The sequence below is a fragment of the Lynx rufus genome, unplaced genomic scaffold (genome assembly GCF_022079265.1).
Source record: "Lynx rufus isolate CCGP_SWC_20201006 ecotype Redwood Valley unplaced genomic scaffold, mLynRuf1.p SCAF_2, whole genome shotgun sequence".
NCBI lineage: Eukaryota > Metazoa > Chordata > Mammalia > Carnivora > Felidae > Lynx > Lynx rufus.
The window spans coordinates 34,551,254-34,575,323 of NW_025814834.1; the positions used below are offsets into that span (position 1 = coordinate 34,551,254).

At 40.2% G+C, this 24,070-nt stretch overlaps 1 protein-coding gene across 3 annotated transcripts in view; it reads right to left on the bottom strand.

The window, feature by feature from the left end:
* Positions 1-24,070, bottom strand: part of CASP10 (caspase 10) — a 37,569-nt gene that overhangs the window by 3,567 nt on the left and 9,932 nt on the right. For 2 of the 3 annotated variants that reach the window (XM_047083509.1, XM_047083510.1), the window contains exons 3-8: positions 22,699-23,052; positions 20,574-20,667; positions 14,891-15,026; positions 11,259-11,368; positions 1,955-2,063; positions 64-562 (exon numbers count right to left, since the gene is read on the bottom strand). In XM_047083509.1, coding sequence (XP_046939465.1) covers positions 64-562; positions 1,955-2,063; positions 11,259-11,368; positions 14,891-15,026; positions 20,574-20,667; positions 22,699-23,045 — 1,295 coding nt within the window. In that variant the 5' untranslated portion in view covers positions 23,046-23,052. Of the gene's footprint in view, positions 1-63; positions 563-1,954; positions 2,064-3,188; positions 3,266-5,512; positions 5,520-9,656; positions 9,685-11,232; positions 11,369-14,890; positions 15,027-20,573; positions 20,668-22,698; positions 23,053-24,070 lie in introns of all 3 variants that reach the window. The other variant, XM_047083511.1, reaches the window with a different exon arrangement.

The following is a 24,070-nucleotide window of genomic DNA, read 5'->3' on the forward strand; positions in this document are numbered from 1 at the left end:
ACAGGTAGGTAGATAGATGGATGGACAAACAGGTAGGTATATAGTACAACTCAAACATCTCACCTTGGGACCAAGTTCTTCAGATTATTATACAGAGACTGAATATACCAGCTGCCTTCCTCTACATGCCGAAAGGATACATAGCCAGGGACAGTGGCCAGGCCAAGAAGGAAATCTGCATCACTGGGAACACTGGCCAGAAGGGAAGGGGTAGGAGGTGAATGCTCGGAATTTACAGCATCTGCTTCAATGGATACAGAAGGTTGTATCTCTTCACCCTGACAGGCCTGGATAAAAAAGAGTTTGGGTTTATGAGCCAGGCCAGGGCACTGCTGGGCTGTGAAATGAGACATGATCTCCCGAATGGGAACAAGGGCCTCATCTGAGGAGTAGACAGCTCCAAATTTCCCATGGGTCAGAACACAGAACACAAAGCAATCTCCATCAGCATGGCCTGGATGACTCTTATATTCCTTCAGAACCTCATCTAGACGTCCTTTGGTCACATTATTATATATATGTACGCTGAACCCCAGCCACTGAAACACACGCTCCAAGCACTCTGTTAAAAAAAAAAAAAAAAAGGAAAGAAAGGGGAAATAATAAAATGAGACAGAGTAAATGAAACAAAATTAAGGGGTGGAACAATGTTAATAGTTATAAAACTTGCACAGCAAGTAGCCTGAAGCTTGGGTTTTTATTTTACTTTCATAACAATAAAATTTTATTATTTACCTACCTTCTTATAGTACCCACAGCACTATCACAATGGTCCTGAGAGTCAGCAGAGGCCACAGTTTCATCCTACTTCACAGATGAGGAAGCCAAGGCCCAGGACTCACCCACAGTCACAAACTAGTTTGTGGTGGAGCCACAGCTCAAACCCAGTTTTTTTGTTGCTGATACACCATGCTTTCCCCCAACCCACAGAGCTGTACATGGTCAGGGACTCCTTTTGCTCTTTCAGCAGATTGGTAATACCCCAAGTGCTATGGTCTTCATGTTTGTGTCCCCCTAAAATTCGTATGTTGAAATCCTAACCCCCAAGGTGAGGGTATGAGGAAGTGGGGCCTTTGGGAGGTGATTAGGTCGTGAGGGGAGAGCCCATAAAGAGACCCCAGAAAAAAAAAAAAAAAAGAGACTCCAGAAAGCTCTTCTGACATGTGAGGACACGGCACAAAGACTGCCACCTAGGAAGCGGGCTTTCGCCAGGCATCAAAATGTCAGAGCCTTGACCTTGGACTTCCCAGCCTCCAGAACTGTTAGAAATAAATGTGTGTCATTTATAAGCCATCTAGTTTATAGTATTTCATTACAGCAGCCCAGGTAGGCTAAGACACCTGGGATATACAAGAGGCTTAGAACATTTATATTATCCTTACATTTAAATTTTTTTAATGTTTATTTATTTTTGAGACAAGGGAGAGAGAGACAGAGCATGAGTGGGGGAGTGGCAGCGAGAGAGGGAGACACAGAATCCAGGAAGGCTCCAGGCTCTGAGCTGTCAGCACAGAGCCAGATACAGGACTCCAACCCACAAACCCTGAGATCATGACCTGAGCTGTAGTCAGATGCTTAACCAACTGAGTCATCCAGGTGCCCCATATCATCCTTACATTTAAATGGAAGATAGGGGCGCCTGGGTGGCTCAGTCGGTTAAGCATCCAACTTCAGCTCAGGTCACGATCTCGCGGTCCGTGAGTTCGAGCCCCGCATTGGGCTCTGGGCTGATGGCTCAGAGCCTGGAGCCTGCTTCTGATTCTGTGTCTCCCTCTCTCTCTGCCCCTCCCCCGTTCATGCTCTGTCTCTCTCTGTCTCAAAAATAAATAAACGCTAAAAAAAATAAAATAAAATAAATGGAAGATAAAAAATTACAGAAAGAAAATATGAAAATTAAAAAAAATGATTTTAAGATCCCCAACTTGCATCTTATAGACTATTCAGACTTTCTTACCAGCATCTCTATGAGTCCCTGGTCGATCTGAGAGTGAGGTAAAGCTGTGGTTATTGACAACAACACAGTGGCCTCTGTGCTTCCGATCCATTCTGTACACAGTTGCTTCCTTGAAAGAAGAAATAGAATGACTTATTAGGGAATCCTCATTTTAAGGGTTTAATGTTTCTAACCAATCACTTCATTTATCAGTACCAAAGGCTGAGAGTTCTCAAGGCTATGGTCCTGGTCTAGAATTACTCAATTAAGTCCAAGGTGAAATGCCAGGAATTGATTAAAATTCAGACTTCATTTGGTTTGACTGCAGAATGTCAATTAGCAGTGTTAAATAACAGAATATGTAATTTAACTTCAGCAAATCAAGAGCTTATGCAAAAGCATCTTCCTTTCTGTTTTCTTTTTTGTTTCTGTGTTTTTTTAGAGAGAGAGAGCTAGCACAAGCCAGGTAGAGGGGCAGAGGGAGGGAGGAAGAGAGAGAGAGAGAGAGAGAGAATCTCATAAGCCAGGTAGAGGGGCAGAAGGAGGGAGAGAGGGAGAGAGAGAGAGAGAGAGAGAGAGAGAGAAAGAGAGGGAATCTCAAGTGGGCTCCACGCTCAGCACAGAACCCAACGCAGGGCTTGATGTCACAACCCTGGGATCATGACCTGAGCCAAAATCAAGTCAGACTCTCAATTGACTGAGCCACCCAGGCACCCCACATCTTCCCTTTTGGATTAGCAAAGTGAAGGAAGTATAAGTAAGGATCTAACAAGACAATAAAGATATCAAATGTTTATTTCTTTTTCAGATGGTAAGATTCTGAAGTGATCTGACTCCCCCGAAAACAGAAAAGTCTCTTTTGTAGAGATCACAGTGAGAATTTTAAAATACATGCAATTATTTCTGAAGGTTATTGTAAACAGCATGTAATTACAAGTGAGCTGAGTTGGCTCCAGTGGGACCTCTGTGTGGCTGAAGTAATCTCCTAAAAACACGGTATATCTTTGATCCAAGCAGAAAAGAAGTGGCTTCAGTCAATAGAAAAGAAACTCCCCTACCTGGAAATAATTCAAAGGCTGTGTGTGGCTGTAATGGCAACAGCATTGCCTCCATAGGCAAAAGTGAACACACTTCTGATTGTTTCAGAAAAAGGTGGGATAATCGCAGAGACAGAAACAAGAACAATGACAGAAACAAACAGCTCTGAGCCCTCAAAATCAAAGTCATTAAGGGATGGACCCTAGCTGGAGAAGACCTTTGTGCTGGTTTCAGAAGTTAAAGTCTCAGCAGATGCTCCCAACATCTCTATGGAGACCAGGATTTCTCTGTCGCCTTGAAAGAGAAGTTCTCAGATTCTTCAAATATCTTTCCCCAAACATTTAGATTTCCTTACAGAGGATGGGTTAAGAGTCAAGATCATGTGAATCAGCTAAAGTATTTCTGGCAGAAAGCTTGGCTGGGTTGAAGCAGTATCTATCTGTTACTGGATATAGACAGGCTGGACGGACACCAGGAAGAGGAGGGGGAAAAACAGAAAGCCCAGAGAACCCAGTCTGGGTAGGGCAAAAATCAGACCACAGCCCAGAATTCATTTAGTCATGTCTTTGGCATCGGCTAAAGATCGCATTGCTCTGAAGTGTTCCTGCAAATTTCTTGGTTCCTCTAAATATGAATCCACCACAGATGAAGCCAGTGATGTGTTGTCACGTAGCAATACAGGAAAATGAAACTTGAAACTTTTCTTCTCCCACATCCAGCAAGTTTTCAGTAGAATCCAGCAAGCTCTGCCCTTGTCTCTAAGGCTTGAGTTAGTTATTAACTATAGTTAAGGGTCACTCCTGGGTGCACAGCTCAGGCTGAGTGAATCCAGCATCCCCAGACCATAGAACACAGCCAAAAGGGGCCAAACTTCAGCTGTACACAGCACCTATAAATTCCTCCTCACCTTGGGAGAAGGTAATACTGCAAGAAAGCCATGTTCAAACTTCCAAACCAGAGAACTGCAAAACTGAAAGAAACTCACTTATTTTTCAGAGAAGTGAAGCAATCGCCTGAGCGCCTGAAGCCACACTGTATTAGAGCCAGGTCTTCAGAGGGTGAGCTCTGGAGTCAGACTCCTGGGTTCAGATCCCAGTTTCACTAGTGTGTCCATTTAGGAAAGTACTACATCTGTTGAGTCTCCACTTCCTTGTCATTAAGTGAGAATAACAGTAGTACCTACCTCTGGATTGGAGGATTCAATGAGATAAGCCCTAGAAAGCTCTTAGGACAGTGCCTGCTTAGCACATAACAAGTGCTCAGTAATGGTAACTCTAATCAACATTGTATCACACACTTTCCTGCTTAGGCAGAAAGCAGAGATTCCTGGGAATGTGAAGTGTTTGGACTCTGAAGTTTAAATTTCCAGAAAAAAAAAAAAAAAAAAAGGAATGGCCTCTGATAAACTTTACATATCACAGGGAGACTACACCAAAAATGTGTTCATAAGCCGTTTAGCTCTGTAGCAGATTCTGTAATATTTTCCTAAGGTTATGATTTTGGGGCAAAGATCCAAGGCACTAAATACATCATTATCAAGTCCCTCCCTCTGTCATCTCTCACTCTGAAAAATACAAGCAGTATCTGGAGCCACACTACACCAGATGTTCCCAGAGTCAACATTCTGCTCTGTCATGCTGGCCTGTGGGTTTCAGCCCTACCAAGTGTTCCTTCCCTCCTTACAGAGGGTGATCTAATTCTGAAGGGTAGAGGGAGAGCAGATGCCAGCATTCCCCAGATGCTGTGGTGCAAGGGTTTCAGAGTACAAACCACCCATTTCTCTCCATTCTCCCACAGAAAAGCCTGGTAGAATCCATGCCTGAAATGAGATAAGAAATGAATTCTCCACTAATTTGTTACCTTTCTCCCTCAAAACATCTCAAATTGCTTGGTAACTGTCATATGTTTCTATTCCTGCCATACTGATCCAAGTTATATAAAGTGTATTAGAAACATCTACCATAATTCCTCATGGGCTGATCTTGCCCAGAAACCCTCTGTTGAGGAAACAGGAAATGAATGAAATGCAGGAAATCCACACAGTTAGGATGAGAGTCAAAAAGCTGGACTTGATGCAAAGAACAGACACTTAATCCCCAGCAAGTTCAGCAGCAAGTGACAAAAAAGAGAATCATCTCTCTCCTTTCAGAGGAGGAGGCTCACAAAGACACAGTGGCAAAAATATAATATGACATATGCACAAAGATATTTATTCATTGCAGCATTATTTGAAATAACGAAAGACGAGAAATAACTCTAATGTCCACCACTAGGAAGTGGGCGAAAGAGCTGTGGAGGAGGATGCAGAAGATAATTTCTGTACAGAAGATCCCGTTACATGAAGGAAGTCAACCGAAAAACAGTATTTTAATGGGGCACCTCATTTATAATAAAGGGGACAGATGGCTGGGTTTTTTTCAAAAGTAACAACAGGATAAATAGAAAATAAACTAATAAAAAAAGGTAATCTACGGAGGAAAGGGAAGAGGGGCAAGAATGCAATGGAGCCTCCTCTGAGTATACTCTCTTGACAATTTTTACTTTGGGCCTACAGAAACATTTTATATTATTAAATGTAAGACTGAAACATAGCCTAGGGTCCTCATCTTTTGTGCATGCTCCACCACATTCACTCCACTCCCAAACCCCTTGCCCTCAGCCTGCAGCAGAAAGTCTCAAAGGGGTTCTGGGGAGGGGTCAACACTGCCACTTGGCCACATGGGGCGCAGCACCAGACCTGTTTGAGGTGACCGGCAAGTCATCCCCAAGTTCCTGGGGGTGCCTCCCTGCTGGAGCCCACCAAGCTTCCGGCTGCAAGAGAGGGACTTATCTTCAAGCCAGACCAAAGCCGCACAGCCTCACTCCCAGGCTGCACAATGCCAGAATTTCCCAACTTTGATGGAACAAATGAAAAAAAGAACTTTAGTTTCACTCTCCAAAACACTTCCGGCCTTTCTTTTTGCAAGCCGTATTTTCCTTCCTGCAAAATGCTAGTTTCTCTTAGCGACATCCAAGGACCAAGCAGGCTGTTTTCTGGGTTTATCCAGCTGGTTTTGAAAGCAGTTGAGTGAATTTTCTGGAATTAAGGGCAACACAGATACAGCAGCAGGCTCTGCCCAGCATCCCCAGGACCCAGGTTTCCTTAATTTGTCTCCTTCCTTGTGCTGATAAAATCAGCCAGAACAGACTAGAAATAAGCTTTAAGGTCAGCCTGGCTCTTTCTCTGAAAATGCTGCATCTTCTGTTGACACCCTCTCAAACCTCTGTGTCAGAGAGTAATGAATGAAGGAAGGAAGGAAGGAAGGAAGGAAGGAACGAATGGATAACTGACCCACTGCCTGGACATGCTCAGTCTTCTTTCCACTGTTTTCAAATAATAAGGGTCCAATAAGGCCTTAAAAAGAAGCTGATATCACAACTCTTCAACAGAAGAGCATGAAGAGAAAATGCAGAATAACAGAAAGCATTAAGATAACAGAAAAGCATTAAGAAATCATATTCCACACTCAAATATATTGATTTGGTTTTTAATGTAAATCAATTTAAATAATTAGGGGTGTTACTTGAAATACAGTTTCTTCTCATTAAATGCAATGGTTGGTAGTGCTCTTTTATGTAAGAAAACCTCTAAGGTGCTAATGAAACATGATATGATTTACCAACTTTCATTTTATCCAGGGCCAGGATTGCCTAGATAACTTTTTTTTAATATCCCGAATACTCAAACTTTATTTTATTTTTTTATTTTTTCTTCCAAGATTTTATTTAAATTCAAGTTTGTTAGCATATAGTGTAGTATTAGTTTCAGGAGTAGAAACTAGTGATTCATCACTACATCTAACCCCCAGTGCTCATTACAACAAGTGCTCTCCTTAATCCCCATCACCCATTTAGCCCATCCCCCCTACCCACCCACTCCAGTAATCCTCAGTTTGTTCTCTGTATTTAAGAGTCTCTTATGGTTTGCCTCCCCCTCTGTTTTTATCTTATTTTTCCTTCCCCTCCCCTATGTTCATCTGTTTTTTCATTTCTTAAACTCCACACATAAGTGAAATCATAGAGTGTTTTTCCTTCTCTGACTTATTTCCCTTAGCATAATATACTCTAGCTCCATCTACATTATTGCAAATGGCAAGATTTCTTTTTTTTTGGTATGTATGTATTACATCTTCTTTAGCAATTCATCAGTTGATGAACATATGGGTTCTTGCCATAGTTTGGCTGTTGCTGATAGTGGTGCTATAAATATTGGGGTGCAGGTACCCCTTTGAATCAGTATTTTTGTGTTCTCCAGATAAATACCTAGTAGTGCAATTGCTGGGTTGTAAGATAATTCTATTTTTAACTTTCTGAGGAACCTCCATGCTGTTTTCCAGAATTGCTGCACCAGTTCGCATTCCCACCAACAGTGTAAGAGGGTTCCCCTTTCTTTGCATCTTTGCCAACAACTATTGTTTCCTGAGTTGTTCATTTTAGCCATTCTGATAGGTGTGAAGTGGTATCTCATCATGGTTTTGATTTGTATTTCCCTGATGATCAGTGATGTTGAGCATCTTTTCTTGTGTCTGTTGGCCATTTGCTTGTCTTCTTTGGAGAAATGTCTGTTCACGTCTTCTGTTCATTTCTTAACTGGATTATTTATTTTTGGGGTGCTGAGTTTGATAAGTTCTTCATAGAACTTATCCAATATGTCTTTTGCAAATATCTTCTCCCATTCCATAGGTTGCCTTTCAGTTTTGTTGATTGTTTCCTTCACTGTACAGAAGCATTTTATCTTGACGGAGCCAAAGAGTTCATTTTTGCTTCTGTTTTCCTTGCCTCTGGAGACATGTCTAGTAAGAAGTTGCTACAGCCAAGGCCAGAGAGGTTGCTACCTGTGTTCTCCTCTCGGATTCTGATGGTTTCCTGCATAAGTAACTTTTAAGACACCTTCTGACCCTGAAAGTCTAGGAGAAGGCATGTAATATGAGGTGCTCCCTCCCAAAGCCTCCTATACTCTCAGCACCATGACAACTACTCCCATCTTCATCTGGCCATAGCCAGAATCCTCTGAGGTCAGCAAAATAGCAGCGCTCTACATGCCAAGGCTGAGCCACTCCCCTTAGAAACTACTGAATTTCTAAGAGGCAAAGAGCAAAGTCGTGTGTGTGTGTGTGTGTGTGTGTGTGTGTGTATTTTCTACATGCACAGAAGTATCTGAGCACACACAAAATTAGTTGAAAAAGTAGGTGCAGAGAAGGATTAAGTTTAGTGGGCAAAAAAACTTTTAGAGGAGAAAAGAGGGCTCTCGCATATAGCAGAATGCTGAGTGCTGACTTATAAAGGTAGAGAAAATACTGGAGTTTGAAAATCATTGCTTTTCAACCAACATAATAAAAATTGAATCACACTAGAATCATTAATGGATACTAAATCTAGGGGAAATTCTTGATGCAGAGTGGGATATTTGTAAAGTCTCAAAATGTCTCTCTACCACTTGCTTACTAGTTGCAGGGGAGAAATAGTAACTATACAAAATTAACTGTATAGTGAAGAAATCAGACAACACCTTGACCAAACAATCAAAATTACCATCACAAAGAGGGAGCAGACGGACACCACTGCTTCCAGGTGTGATGCCCTGAGAAGAGTACATCATTTAGGTAATATTCCTGCCAGAATATATAAAGCTTGAAACAAATCACAGGCAATACCACGCACACCAAAAATGAGGACAATTCTATTTTTTTAATAAAAGGTGGTAGTGAGGGTGACTATATTCTTCAAAAATGTCAATGTCATAAAGAAAAGTTGTTCAAGATTAAGGGAGACTACAGACACATGACACCTAAATACAATAATGATCCCAGATAAATTATGTGTTGGAGGTGGAAAAAGCTATAAAGGATATTATTTGATCAACAGAAAAAATTGAAATGTGGAACTTCAATTTGGTGAAAGTATTGTATTAAGTAAACTTTACTGGCATCAATAACTGTACTATAGTTTTAAAAGAATATCCCTATTCTTAGGAAATACATAGTAAATATTCAGGGGTAAAGAGTCATGATGTGTGCAAGCTACTCTCAAAAAGTTTGGAAAAAAATTATGTGTGTTTAAATAGATAGATGATATATAGGTAAATAGGTAGGTAGGTAGATAAAGACAGAGAAAGAAAGCAAAGGCTAACACAAATGGTGTAAAAGTCAACAACAGGTAAGTGAATCTGGTAAAATAGTACACAGCGTTCTTAGTATTACTCACATTCTGTCAACTTTTCCATAAGATTGAAATTATTTCCAAATTTAAAAATAAAAAATTGTAACTGTAAAAATATGAAACCATGAAAGTAGTAAAGAAGCTATGAATGAATTTTTAAGAATAAAAAATAAAACTTCCACAAACAATCCAATTAAAAAATGGGCAAAAGGACTTAAATAGACATTTCTCCAAGAAGGATAACACAAATCGCTAACAAGCACATGTAAAGATGCTCAACATCAGTAATCATTAGGGAAATGAAAATCAAAATTACAATGAGATACCACCTCATACCCATTAGGATGACTACTATCAAAAAATGAGAAAATAAAAAGTGTTAGCAAGGTTGTGGAAAAATTGGAACCCTTATCCTTTATTGGTGGAAATGAAAAATGATACAGCTGTCATGGAAAACAGTATGAAGGTTCCTCAATAAATGAAATACAGAATTACCATATGATCCAGCATTTCCCCTTCTGGGTAAATACCCAGAACTGAAAGCATGATCTTCTGGGTAAATACAAGAACTGAAACCATGATCTCAAAGAGATATTTGTATACCCATGTTCATAGCAGTATTAATTCACAATAGCCAAAAGGTGGACGCAATCCATATGTCCATCAAACATATGTGCATTCGTTTATGAATGGATAAACAAAATATGGTACATACACACAATGAAATATTATTCAGCTTTAAAAAGGAAGAAAATTCTGACACGGTTGAACCTTGAGGACATTATATAAAGTGAAATAAGCCAGTCACAAAAAACAAATACTATATGAATCCACTTATATGAGGTACCTAGAGTAGTCAAATTCACAAAGATAGAAAGTGGAATGGTGTTTGCCAGGGGCTGGTGGGAGGGAGGAATGGGGAGTTACTGTTTAATAGATATTGAGTTTGAGTTTTGCAAGATAAAAAGAGTTCTGGAGATTGGTTATACAACAATATAAATGTACTTAACAGAACTGAACTGTACACTTAAAAATGATGAAGATAGTAAATTTTATGTTGTCTTTTATCACAATTAAAAAAAAGTTCCAAGGCCAAGATAACTGCATTGATACTGATAGATGTTAGCAAAATAAAACTGCCCAAGTCTGCTGGTAAGAAACATTAATTCCAGGGAAGAATGTCATATGTGTCTTCCAAGGATCATGATCATGTTATAAGAAACACACTGCTCCTAGGTTTCAGCACCAAGAAGAAGAAGAAGAAGGAGGAGGAGGAGGGGAGGGAGGAAGGAGAGGAGGACAAAGAGGAGGAGGAGGAGGAGGAGGAGGAAAAAAGGAAAAAAAAAAGAAAATGAAACAGATTGCAAATTTCCCAATGTTTTCCCTCTATCCACCCTTCTATTGCTGGGCACTAAAGGAACCCAGTTCTTGTTCTCTGGAAAGGACAGGCTACCTAATTTGTAGGGCTCCATGCAAGATAAAATGTGAGGCCCTTTGTTCATACATAAAGAACTGTTTAAAATTTTTTTTTATTTTATGGAAAGAGAGAGCAGAGGTGAGGGGCAAAGAGAGAAGGAGAGAGAGAGAGAGAGAGAAAGAATCCCAAGCAGGCTCCATGCTCAGCAAGGAGCCCGATATGGGGCTTCTATCCCAAGACTCTGGGATCATGACCTGAGTTGGAATCAAGAGTCAGATGCTCAAATGACTGAGCCACCCAGGAGCTCTCATTATTAAGAATTTTAAAACAGTGACAGCTGAGCATTAGAAAAGCATGGGCAATGTGGGACTGCACAGGCTGTACATTCAGGAAGCTGGCCTTGATCAAATTGCACAGATAAAACAATCCATTTCAAAGCAATCCAGTGGTGTACTGGAGTCAACTCAACCCAGCTAGTGAGAGCCATTTGTCAGATTTTCAGAAATTCTGCAATAACCTGAAATCAGCCATAATGGGAACACTTACCCCAAACACTACAAATCAGGGTCTCTCTCCTCTCTCTCTTTTTTGTTCTTTCTTTTTGGGATAGGGAATTGAGGGTGGAGAGTAGAGCTGGTCATTAAACATTTGCCAACACATCATTGAACCTACCTGTAAGGCTCCAAAGAATTGGTTAACATCTGAACGGGAAAATAGTTCTTCCTCTCCTTGATGCAATGACTCAGTTTCCTGGTCAACAGGAGGTGTCACTACCTGGGAGGCTGGAAATAGAATCACAGACAGTAAAACAAAAATCATCTTCTGACTAGTAGTAATCCAAGGTAACCAATCATCACAAGATATTATTTTATAGGGACCTGTAGATTTGTAGTGCCATTTGCTTAAAGAGGCCTACATATATACCTAGGAAAAAAATGTGAATTTATAAATTGTTTTTCTTTATCATTGTATTTTCATTCCTTGTATTATTATATTTCATTTCTTATTATGTTTGTGTTTTTATTCTTTTTATAATGTTACTAGTTCCTTAAAATTACCATATACTGTACTAAATACTATTTCAGAATGTATGGTACTTAATGTGTCAGATAATGGCCAAGAAGAGATAACAAAGGCATTACCTCAAAAAATAAAAGCAGAACAAGACCATAGTAAAAAAGATAAAGAAGAAAAAAAGGAAGGGAGGAAAAGAAAAAAAATCAAGAAAAAACACTCAAAAGTGGTAATTAAATAAATATGGGGTTTTTTTAATAATAAACATGTTATGTATATAAAGTTATTTCTATGGAACCATTACTAAGAATGAGCTATGTCTGTATTATGTTCATAGGAAAATATCAGCTATATTAGGTGGGAATAAAGAAAGTTATATATGATTAGCATGATTTTATTTAAATATATATGTATTTATCTATCTACACACACACACACACACACACTCACAAACTGTCTCCATATAGAAGAAAGGCTACAAAAATATACTCCAGTGATTAGGTCTGGGGACTGGCCAGCAGTAGATAAACTCTATTGTCATTATTTGAATTTTTATTTAATTTTATTATAATTATGATACATTACTTTTAATAAGAAATTTAAAATACTAAAGCAAACACCAAGACTCAAGAAAACTTAGAAAAGTATCCAGGCAGTCCTTAAATAGAGCTTGTGTCCTAATCAGATACAATGGACTTTGACGTGGGGCATCTGGGTAGCTCAGTCAGTTCAATGTCCGACTTTGGCCAGGTCATGATCTCGTGTTCATGAGTTCAAGCCCTGCATTGGGCTCTGTGCTGACAGCTCAGAGCATGAAGCCTGCTTCAGATTCTGTTTCTCCCTCTCTCTCTCTGCCCCTCCCCCACTCACTCTCTCTCTCTCTCTCTCTCTCTCTCTCTCTCTCTCAAAAAATGAATAAACATTTTTAAAAAGTGGACTTTGCCTTTGGATCACATTCATTTACAGAAAAGTCTAAAATCTGCATACCTACTATTTTTTCAGTCCTTTAGTCCTTAATCCTAAATGGCAGAATTAAGCCCAAACTCTTAGGGCTACAGAAAGTCAACACTGAAATATTAATTGATATCTATGATATAATAATAAATATGTATTTGGTCTCTGCCCTCCTTTTCCTGGCACACAGCTCCTAAAACCCTTGGAATCTCTGAAGTGCTAAGCATCTTTTGCTATAAGATGCTAATAAGATGATTGGTGACTGGGGGCTCCTGGACAGCCTCTAGAGGGGGGCTACTTGCCTGTGGTCAAAGGGTTAGAACTTTCAACCCCACACTCAGACCTCTGAGAAAGGGAGAAGGCCTAGAGGTTGAATAAATCATAATGGCCAATGATTCAATCAACCATGCCTACATATGAAGCCTCCATAAAAATCTCTAACTGAAGGAGCTTGGAGAGCTTCCAGGTTGGCAAATACGTGGAGATGCTGAGAGAGTGAGCTGCCTGGAGAGGGCCTGGAAGCTTTATCTCTCTTCCCCCATACCTTGCCCTAACCGTTTCCTCCTACACGTGGCTGTTCCTGAGTCAAATATTTTTATAATACATAAGTAATCTAGTAAACTGTTTTCCTGAGTTCTGTGAGCTTTTCTAGCCAATTACTGAACCTGAGGAGGGGCTCATGGGAACCATCAGTTTGTAGCCAAGTTGGATACAAGCCGTGAGTATTCTGGGGACCCGCTAACTTGTGACTGGCATCAGAAGTAGGGGGCAGTCTTAGGGCACTGAGCCTTTAGCCTAATTTAGTTAAGGTGTGTACTAACTCTGGTTACTGTCAGAATTGAATTAAATCATAGGACACCAAGTTGGTGTCTACAGAGAATTAGAGAATTGGTTGGTATAAAAAAATCATACCCATCTAGGTCAGAAGTGTTCCAGAAGTGTTGGTGTGATAATACTAGAGGAAAACTTTCTTTTTTTTTATTTTGACACCCAAAAGAGATCACACAGCAGGTAGGTTGTAGAAAAGAAAAATCAAAATTAGAATTCTTCTTCTGATATAAAGCTCAGGCTTCAAGATTCACTGAGGCATTTACTACATAAACACTAGAGTGCCTTCTCCAGAGTTCAAATATCCAAAATAATTTGACCACCTACCCTGTTCATTTTGTGTGGGGTACTAGCTACAGGAAAATGGCAATGTAATTTTAAAAAAATCTCTGTATTCAGAATTCAGTAATGATTCCAAATGTATTTTCGATATCAACTCCCTGCTTTTTATTTCTCACTTGATAACTTTGGTTAGAAGAATCATTTTTATTTTTCATAACTTGTACTTAAATTATACATTTATTCATTGCCTTATTATTGTTTGAGATTTTATAAATTTAACAACAGTATATTTTGTCCCTCAACTCATTGTGTATTTATAGAATTCTTAGAAGTTTCCTTTTAGCTAGTTTCGTTTTCAACCAAAGACATTTGCACACCAGATTAACTCACTGAACTAAAATATGGGTGTGGCATTAAAGCTACTCATGCATTTTTATTTCAGCTCTTGTTTAACACTGGAGAAACAGACCTGGAAAAACACAAATATTTACCAACCAGCTTTGACTTCCACGCTGTGCTATTACCTCCATATAATACGACAGCAATACAACCTTTACAAGACAGGATTAAAGAAAAAAACAAGGAAATAAAATTCTTCTCTGTTAGTAATTTCTGAGAATATGAACGTTTTCATGACTTTCTGACAAACATATTCATAGCAACATGTTTTACGCTATGCCAGACATGCATTTTACAGGAATTACTTCATTCAGTTCTCAAAACACTCATGAGGTAGATAGTATTATTATCCCCACTTTACAGATGGGGAAAGTGAAACACAGAAAGGCTAAGAAAAGAACCACTGAATCATTAATAAGTGGAGTCCTGGCAATCTGACTCCATAGACCTCATTCTTCATCCTTATGCTATTCTGCCTCCTTCTTTTTTGTTATTTCATTCAAAATTATTTTCTCTACTCTCGCCCCATGGATGAATGAGAAAAAGACATTTATCTAAAATTTTTTTTCATTAGAATATAAGATCCAAGACAGCAGAAGCTTTGCTGTATACACTACTGTGTCTCCAACTTCTAAAACTCTGCCTAGTACAGAGTTCAATAAATAGTTCGCATTCAATAAATATGTCTTAAATGAGCAGATGGGGAGAGAGTTCTGGCTTTTCTAAGACAGTATCATCAGAGTGATGAGTAAACATCATTAATGACCTGTTAGTTTAAGAATTCCCATGGTCTTGTGCAAAGAACCAAGTGTAAGTAAGCTAGTTACCTTTCTCTCTCTTATATTTTTCTATCTTTCTCATAAGGTTAGGTACAACTTTTCTGCAGAGATCCTCCAGTAACATCAGATTATCTTCATCTATTAGAGCTTGTTTCTCCAGATATGCCAGGAAACTTAGAGAGGTCTGCAAGAGAATCAATGGAGTCACATTTACTTGCCCTCTGAGGATCCATTCATTCTTTAAACATTACCTGCATGGCCTCTAGTCACTAGATTTTGCAATGATGAATAAGGCAGAGTGTTTGCCCCTGAGGGGTTCAATCGTATGGGGGAAGGTGGATTACCAAGTAAAATATACAATCTATATTAATACCAAATACCAAATATATGTAACTCACTACATACCAGGCAGTGCTTGCTGTACATTAACCTCAAAAACAAGCCAATGAGCCTAGATCCTATTATAATCCACATTTTAAAGATGAAATAACTGAGGTTCAATCACTTGTCCAAGGTCACAGAGCCAATAAGTGGCAGGGCTGGTATCTGTACCTGGCAGTCTGATGTCAAAGTCTCTCTTATTAACTAACCATTGAGCTAGACTGCCCGTCACTTACAGCTGTAAATGATATAATTAGATTAGGGCAGCAGCAAAACAGAAGCACCAAAGAAACAAGAGGCAAATATTTGGTATTTGAAAAGAAAAAAAAATTTCTTAAATACTGCTGGGAAAAAACCACAAATCAGCTAGTATTATTTTAATATTGAAATACATGTGGGGTGGAAGGTATCATATTCTTTTCAGTAAATAAGGCTTCTCAATGTATTAAGCTGGTTATGAAAAATATGCAGGGACAAAATTACATTAGAGCCCACAGAAAAGAATACCTGCTTAGAAAGGAACCTCTGGACACTATCCCACTGCATACATTAAGCATCAGCAGAGTGGGAACTGGGGAGAAGTCTCCAGATATATGGAACAGTTGAACGGTTAAAAAGGGACAGTGTGTTCAGGAACACTGAGAAGGAAGCTTGAGTACAAACACTGAGTGAGAGCTAGATCATAGCTAGAACTGCGGGCTGGTATCAGACCACGCAGGAACATACAGTATATGAGGAGTTTGGGCCAAGTGTCCCACGCGTCAAGGAGTGGCAGAAGTAGTTTTTAAGGAGGACAGTAACATGAATACGTTTATTTTTAGCAGAAGTTTTGAAATAGGTTGGAGAAGGAAGTGGATTAGAGAGAAAATATTGGCAAGAGGTACTGGACCTGAGAAACATTTCTGAAATAGAATTTGGTGAGTTGTGGAGATCAACTGGGAATGGGTGAAAAAGATGACTTCAAATGGTGGTATCACTCATTTATTCATCATTCGTCTATTCCACATAGCAGGCTTCACAAAAGCTGCACATGGGAGAGGACTCTTTTTTTTCATTTATTTTTTTTATGTTTATTTTTGAGAGAGAGAGATAGAGCATGAGCAGGGAAGGGGCAGAGAGAAGGGGAGACACAGAATCTGAAGCAGGCTCCAGGCACTGAGCTCTCAGCTCAGAGCCCAATGCGGGGCTCAAACTCACAAACTGTGAGATCAGGACCTGAGCCAAAGTCAGATGCTTAAATGACTGAGCCACCCAGGCACCCCTGGGAGGGGATTCTTGAAGGATGACTATGTCTTCACTGCCAGCGTGGAAAAGGACATTCCAGGCAAAGAAAACCACATGGGAAAAGTGATGTGAAACTACAAATCTGGTTATGAGGAGGTTCATGTTGGCTTCAGTACGAGCAGTTTCATTGGAGTGGTGGAAGTTGAAGTCATACTGAAATGCATTGATATGTGACCCAGAGTTGACTTAGTGGAGAAAGAGCGCATACAAACTATTCTTTCAAGAAGCTTGGCAGTAGAGGGAGGCAGGGAGAAAGAGCAATAACATAAGGATGAGGAAGGGTTACTGAGTGTGTGTGTATGTGTGTGTGTGTTTTCAAATAAGTTCACTCAAGATGTCAACAACCAAGGAAAAGAACAGAATTGATTACTTGATTTCTGTTCTCATCTGATCAAAGAGAGATTATAATTTTTTAAGACATTCCAGAGACAGGGCTCCTGGGTGGCTCAGTCAGTTAAGCATCTGACTCTTGATTTCAGCTCAGGTCATAATCTCACAGTTCATGAGTTCAAGCCCTATACCAGGCTCTGCACTGACAGTGTGGAGCCTGCTTGGAATTCTCTCTCTCTCCCTCTCTGCCCCTTGCTCACTTGCACCCTCTCTCTCAAAAACAAATAAATAAATAAAAGAAGTGTGTGTGCCCCCACCTGCAGCCCTAGCACACCAATAGCTTGGCCCAGGAATAAAGCAGGAGAGAGGAGCATGTGCAGGAAGATTCATCCAGAGCTGATCAGCTGGGCAAAGGGGTCAGAAGGAATCTACCACACAAGGGTCTGTGGTAGGTCACAGGCAGATGAGCTCTCTCTGAACCTCAAAACAGAAACCCCATTTTTTTAAACTTTCTTTTTTTTTTTAAGTTTATCTCTTTTTAAGAGAGAGAGCACAGAAGGGGCAGAGAGGGAGAGAGAATCCCATGCAGGCTCCACATCATCAGTTTGGAGCCCAATGTGGACTTAAACTCATGAACTGTGAGATCATGTCCCAAGCTGAAGTTGGATGCTTAACCGACTGAGCCACACAGGCACCCCGAAACCCCATTTTTGACAGCATCCTAGTAAGGGTGAAGAAAAGGGACTAAGACACGATTCCAGAAGCAATGATAGAAATTCATTATAACTTCGTGGAAAGTTCATTGGATGTTTGGTAAATGACACCTTCTACACACACACACACATACACACACACACACACACCACGCAATTTAAATGGAGTCTGTACTTTAAGAACACCACTCTGGTTAATACTAGCAGGAAGTGTCTGAAACCTCTTTTGTTGTGCTCCTTTGCTAAGCTAGTAGATTTGGGTGTGGTTTCCTTTACATCCAACGTCCTAAGTTGATTGCTACTCTGAGAACGGATTTCCGGACTGTTGTTTGAGTCTTTCAGCATGTGTAAAGACAGCTATTCTGCTATGAACCTGTAGAAAGTTATCAAAAAGGAGCCCTAGAACACCCTACAAAGGTCATTTCTCTAACTCTGGAGAGACTGTGTGAATTTAGAACATTTCCTTTTTTGACTGAGGGAAGTTCAGGCCCCCCCCACCCAGCTGCTAAATAATTTATTTCAGTAACAAAAGTTTTTGCAATGGCAACTGCAGATAATGGAGTCTTATTAAGCCCCCATATAGAAACTCATCTAGCTGCTTAGAGACTGTCCTTTACATACTTCAGAAGGCTAGCCTGATCTCAAAGTCCAGTTGAGATCAACCTGGATTACCTCAGGTATATAACTCACCCACAATTCTCACATGGCAAAATAGATCTCCTTCGAAATAAAGCTGAGCTCATTTGGAACCCAAGAAGGAAGTGTGCTTTTCCTGAATCTGACCGGGTATTTCCATAGTTCTATGCCACAGCGAAATACAGTGATTTCTCCCTTTACTCCTGTACTGAATGAGAAAAGCATAAAATCATTTGGCTGCCTGAACATGGGCCTTCAATGACTTAAAAGCTAATTTAGCAGGGGGCAAAATGTTTGGAATACTTCTGGCAACCAACCACAGATGCCTGCAAGCTAAGGTCTAAAACCTATGGAGGAAGTACAAGAAGAAATACATCCCCCAGTTTTTCCTAGTAGAAAATCACGGCTTGGTGTGGAGCATATCAGGGATTCCTGCCCATCTCCTCATCCCTCATCCTGCTGTGGGGAGCATGGACTTCTGTCCATGACGCAGAGAGAAGTGTAACCACAGAGAGTGGGTTCATTTTATTTATAAACCCAGACACTAGAGAAATCACAAGAGGATGTTCCAAGCTAGGAGAAAATATTATCAGAATAATCTGGAGCACTTTCAAACTACATGAAATCAATGTGGAGACATTCAGACTCTGAATCCAGCTGCCGATTTGCAGGAAATACAGGGGACAGAGGAGCACATTGAACTGTACCAAGCACACGCAATCAGCAAAACTCAGACTGGGGGAAATTCTACTGGCCAGGTGTCCTGGGGTTCTTCAACAGACACATTTTAAGAAAAAGAAAGGGATTGGGGGAAGGGGGTTTAACCTACAGATTAAAAGACACTCAAAAGAAATAAACTGGCCAAGACTAAACTTGACATCTAGGGATGCACAGGTAAATGATAAAGGCGTAAAGACACATAAGAACATTGTTACCATAAAAGCCAAAACAGTGGTTTCTTCTAGCGGATGGTAAGTAAGGGGCTGTGATTGGAATGGGACAAGTGGAGGGGTTTCTAGAACAGCTGGCAAAATTCAAATTCTTGACCTGGGTAGTGGTTTCAAGAGGATTAGCCTTATAACAATTCTTTAATCTGTATGTGTATTTTATTCATTTTTCTACACTTGTGTTTTGTTGGGTTTTTTTTTTAAGAATAAAAAGATAAAAGAAAAAAGTGTAAAAAAAAAAAAAAGATATCAGAACTTCCAGAGAGTATCTAAGGGAAAAAATTAGTAGATTGTGACAAGGGGCAACAAGTATAAGAATGTTATTAGTGTATCTTTGCACAACCCCATTAGGGTGGCTTAGTTCGTCCTGCTAATCTCTCCAGTCATTCATCATAAAATCACATAAAAGCAAGGGTCCAGGCCATTTTCTCAGAAAGAGAAGGGAAAGATTGTATCATCCCATTCATTCATGCTTTCATTCAGAGCACCATTTTGTAACAGATTCTACAAGGTTCTGGAGCTATAACAATGAGTAAGACTTGGTCACCAACTCCAAGGAACCCACACCCAGCTTTTAGAAGACAGGAGCCTCCATAAGTGACTAATCAAAAGACACAGAGGGTAAAATCCCTGAGGGGTATGAAAGAGGAAAAAAAAGATCTTAAAAAACTGTAGCCTAAACAAAATGAACCTGTTCGGGTCTACAGGTCTAACACCAGGAAATATATTTAATGAATTCCTTACATAGTCCTCATTTGACCTACCCCACCCACCCACCTCCTCATTTCCTTACTGTGCCTGACACATTTCTATATGGTAAAACACAGTGGGTGCCAATAGAAGTTAACAATTTACTACCTGATTACTATGTGCCAAATACAGGCCCCTAAAGTTTTACCCACATTATTTCATCCAATTCTCCCAACAGTCCTGGAAGGAAGTAGTGTAATTGTCTACAATATGACACATGAGAAAATGGAGACTCAGAAAGGTTCAATCACTTGCCCCACATCGAGGCATTAGTCACAGAACCAGGACTAGAATCCAGGCCCATCCAACACCAAAGTCAATGTTCCTAAGCACTGTATGGTATCATCTCCTACAAATATAAACCCTTCTTGAAGACCCTTTCCAGCATATTCCCAACACTGATTAAGGCAGTGCTCACAGGGGCACATGGATGGGTCTGTCAGGAAAGCGTCTGACTTTTGATTTTGGCTCAGGCCATGATCTCAAAGTTTGTTGAGTTCAATCCCCAACTCAGGCTCTGTACTGACAGCATGGAATCTGCTTGGGATTCCCAGTCTTCCTCTCTCTCTCTCTGACCTTCTCCTATTCACAATCTCTCTCTCTCTCTCTCTCTCTCTCTCTCAAAAATAAAGAAACATTTTTTTTTAAAGGCAGTGCTCACAAATACCCCACTCTTTATGACCCACTTACCATCTGGATTTTGGGAATTGATTCCCTCATAAGGAAGACCATGTCCTTTAAGTTCTCTGAGCCGATTCCCTCTGACAGTTCGTACAGCAGGTTTCTAAGACATACATCCAGAGAGACAAGTAAAGCCTCACACTTGCAAAGGACAGCACAGTAAATTGAGTGCTCTTTTATATACATTTTCTCTCATTTGAATGATCACACCCTGTGAGCAGATAATTTCAAATCCCATTGTATAGATTCAAAACTAAAACTCTAAGCTTTAAGTGGTCTATTACATAAAGATAACATAATAAGCAGTAGAGGCAGTCCTTCTGATTCCAAGTCCAGTGTTACTTTCCATCCCACTAGGAAGATGTAAAACTCAATGTTGGCATGCCTTCCCATCTCCTGACCTCATTCTAGGAACTCAGGCTTACTTTATAGGCCCTTGTCAGAGAGGACTTGATACCATTCTATAGAAAGTCCACGGTTGAAAAAAAAGGAAACTATCCCAACTTCTGGAGAGTCATGTAACTGACCACCAGAAAAGCTGAACATTCCATTCACACACTAACACCTCTGTATGCTGGAGATCTTAACCAGCGGAGTGGAAATAATGACTTCCAGAATTCCCTCACTGACTCAAGTATAGCTCAGATTCTGGGAGCCACTTCAAGGAGGGAGACCTGAAGGATTCTAGTCACCCCAGCCATAAAATAACGCTTCAACTCTTCCTTGGGAAGTTCTCTAATGTAGATACGTCAGTGGACAATTAAAAACCATATTGACTAAGTCCTGGTGATGTATTGTACAACATGGTGACTACAGTTAAACAACACAGGTGACCCTTGAACAACACAGGTTTTAACTGCATGGGTCCACTTGAACTTGGATAAATACAGTACAGTACTATAGATGTATTTACTCTTCCTTATGATTTTCTTAATAACATTTCCTTTACTCTAGCTTATTCTATTTTAAGAATGCAATATAGGGGCGCCTGGGTGGCTCAGTCGGTTAAGTGTCCGACTTCAGCTCAGGTCACGATCTCGCAGTCCGCGAGTTCGAGCCCCGCGTCGGGCTCTGGGCTGATGGCTCAGAGCCTGGAGCCTGCTTCCGATTCTGTGTCTCCCTCTCTCTCTGCCCCTCCCCCGTTCATGCTGTGTCTCTCTCTGTCTCAAAAATAAATAAACGTTAAAAAAAAAAAAAGAATGCAATATATAATACGTGTGACATACACAATATGTGTTAATTGTTTATGTTATCTATGGGGCTTCTGGTCAACAGTAGTAGTGAAATTGGAGGGGACTCCAAAGTTTTGCTGGATTTTTGGCTGTGTGGGGATCAGCACCTTAACCCCCCATTGTTCAAGGGTCACTGTACTGTGTTATATATTTAAAAGTTGCTAAAAAAGAAGATTCTAAAAGTTCTCACCACAAGCAAAAAAACTTTGTAACTATGTGTGGTGATGGATGTCAAACTTACTGTGGTGATCATTTCACAATATATAAATATATCCCATCATTATGTGGTATACCTAAAACTATTACAATGTTATAGGTCAATTATATCTCAATTAAAAAATTTTTTTAATTAAATGAAAAAAAATAGTGTTATCTAAGGTCTGACCCATTATAGACCTGATCCCTATATTTCACCCCTTGTGTAAAACGTCTATATTTTACCCTTCTGGGTTTCATACAAAAGGGTATGAACATTTAAAACTGGACATGGCATAAATGGTGTCCTTCCCTACCTCAGAGACACATCCCCTTTTTCATTTTGCTTATTTGGCCCCACGCATGCATTATCTCCTCTCAAATCCCCGCAATGACTCACAGGAGGAAGGGCTGTCTGGGAGTACAGAGGGTAAAAGGAAAGCACGGGCCCTGCTATGCTGAGGCAGGCTTCATTTGGCGGTGAGAAGCAAACCAAGGGAAGCCACTACCAGGCCCAGAGCTTTGCTGACCTCCCAACTTTTCATCTCATTAGTGCTGGAAGCTGAGAGATCTCCTGGTTCGGAAGCATCCAAGGAGGAAGATAAGAAAAAGATCTTAATCCCAACCTCCTTTCAAAGCCCAGTGGCCCGAATGAACACTAGCTAGATGGAAAAACCCCCCTGTCTTGATCACAGACCCCTCCTCACCTGAACAGAGAGACCCTCCTTCGGGTGGGCAGCAAACTCTCCACTTGCTCTCTGCTTTGGCGGAGGTACCGCAGCAACGAATTCTGTTTGAGTATATAGAGGAGTTCTGCTAGGAAGAAGGGGTCTTCCTCACTCAGCAGCTCCTCTGCCAACAGATGATCAAAAATATCCGAGGCTGAGCTGGACTTCTCCAGCTTCTTGTGGGAGATCCAGTCTCGGCAGAGAAACTTCAAGCCCTCCACATCTTGGGCCTCCAGGTTTGAATCAATAATCAGAAGCTTCTCACGGAAGTTCACTTGACAATTATCATCTGAACGGAACCTCAAACTTTGACCTTGAGATGTCATGGCCAGCCTGAAAGAGACAGAGAGGTGGGGCAGCACATAAGAGAAAAAGGATCCACAGAACCCCACTTCCCCGGCCTCCTCCATGCCAGGCATTAGAATTTCCTGGAAGTGCTGAAAAATAAAAATTCCTGTGAAATTATTTCAAAAACCAATAGGCAAAAAAAAAAAAAAAACCAACCTTCAACCACAGCACTTCTATGTTAACCCTTCTGGAGGTCTGGAAGGAGCTCTTTTTGGAACTCAACCTACTTTTATTTCTCCCAAATCAAAATGCCCCTGGTGGGCGCTAGTCAAAAGGGAGAATGACAAAGCACAATTTCTCCCTGTTAGAGCTCTTAATTCACTTCCACCAAATGGCAGAAATAGTGCTCAGATTTATGCCTTTCATTTTAGAAATAAAGCAGTCTCGGGTTTTATATTTCATGTCTACCAATTGAAGGATGAGGTAACACTGCTAACCATAATGGGGCAGGTTTGTATCTCACAAAAAAGAGAAGCCATAATCCTAGACTCCAAAGGGTGGTTTTAAACAAGAGTTGCTCAGATCAGTGAAGGAAGTCACAAATTACCTAAATCAATATTTCTACCAGATTAGTTCATAAAGTTCATATGGTATTTTCTATACCAAATTCCATTCGAATCAAAGGAGCAATGAAGTGATAAAATTTTTCAGTGTAATATAATTCGTACTATAAGACCTCAAGGTATATACTTTCTTTTCGAAACTGAGCTATTTAGAAACAAGAAACCACTTTCTAAAGGAAGAAGAACATAACAAAACACAATATCGATAACAAAAAATGGTTATACCTAGGTGGTATAATTACAAATAACTTTTCTTCCAGGCTCCTCTCTGAGTTTCTCAGATTTTCTGCAACAAACACACATTACTTTTGTTGTTAGAAAAAGAAAACAGAGAGGTGCCTGTCTGGCTCAGTCAGAAGAGCATGCAACTCTTCATCTAAGGGCTGTGAGAACAAACCCCACATTGGGCATAGAGCTTATTTTTAGAAAGAGAGAGCAAG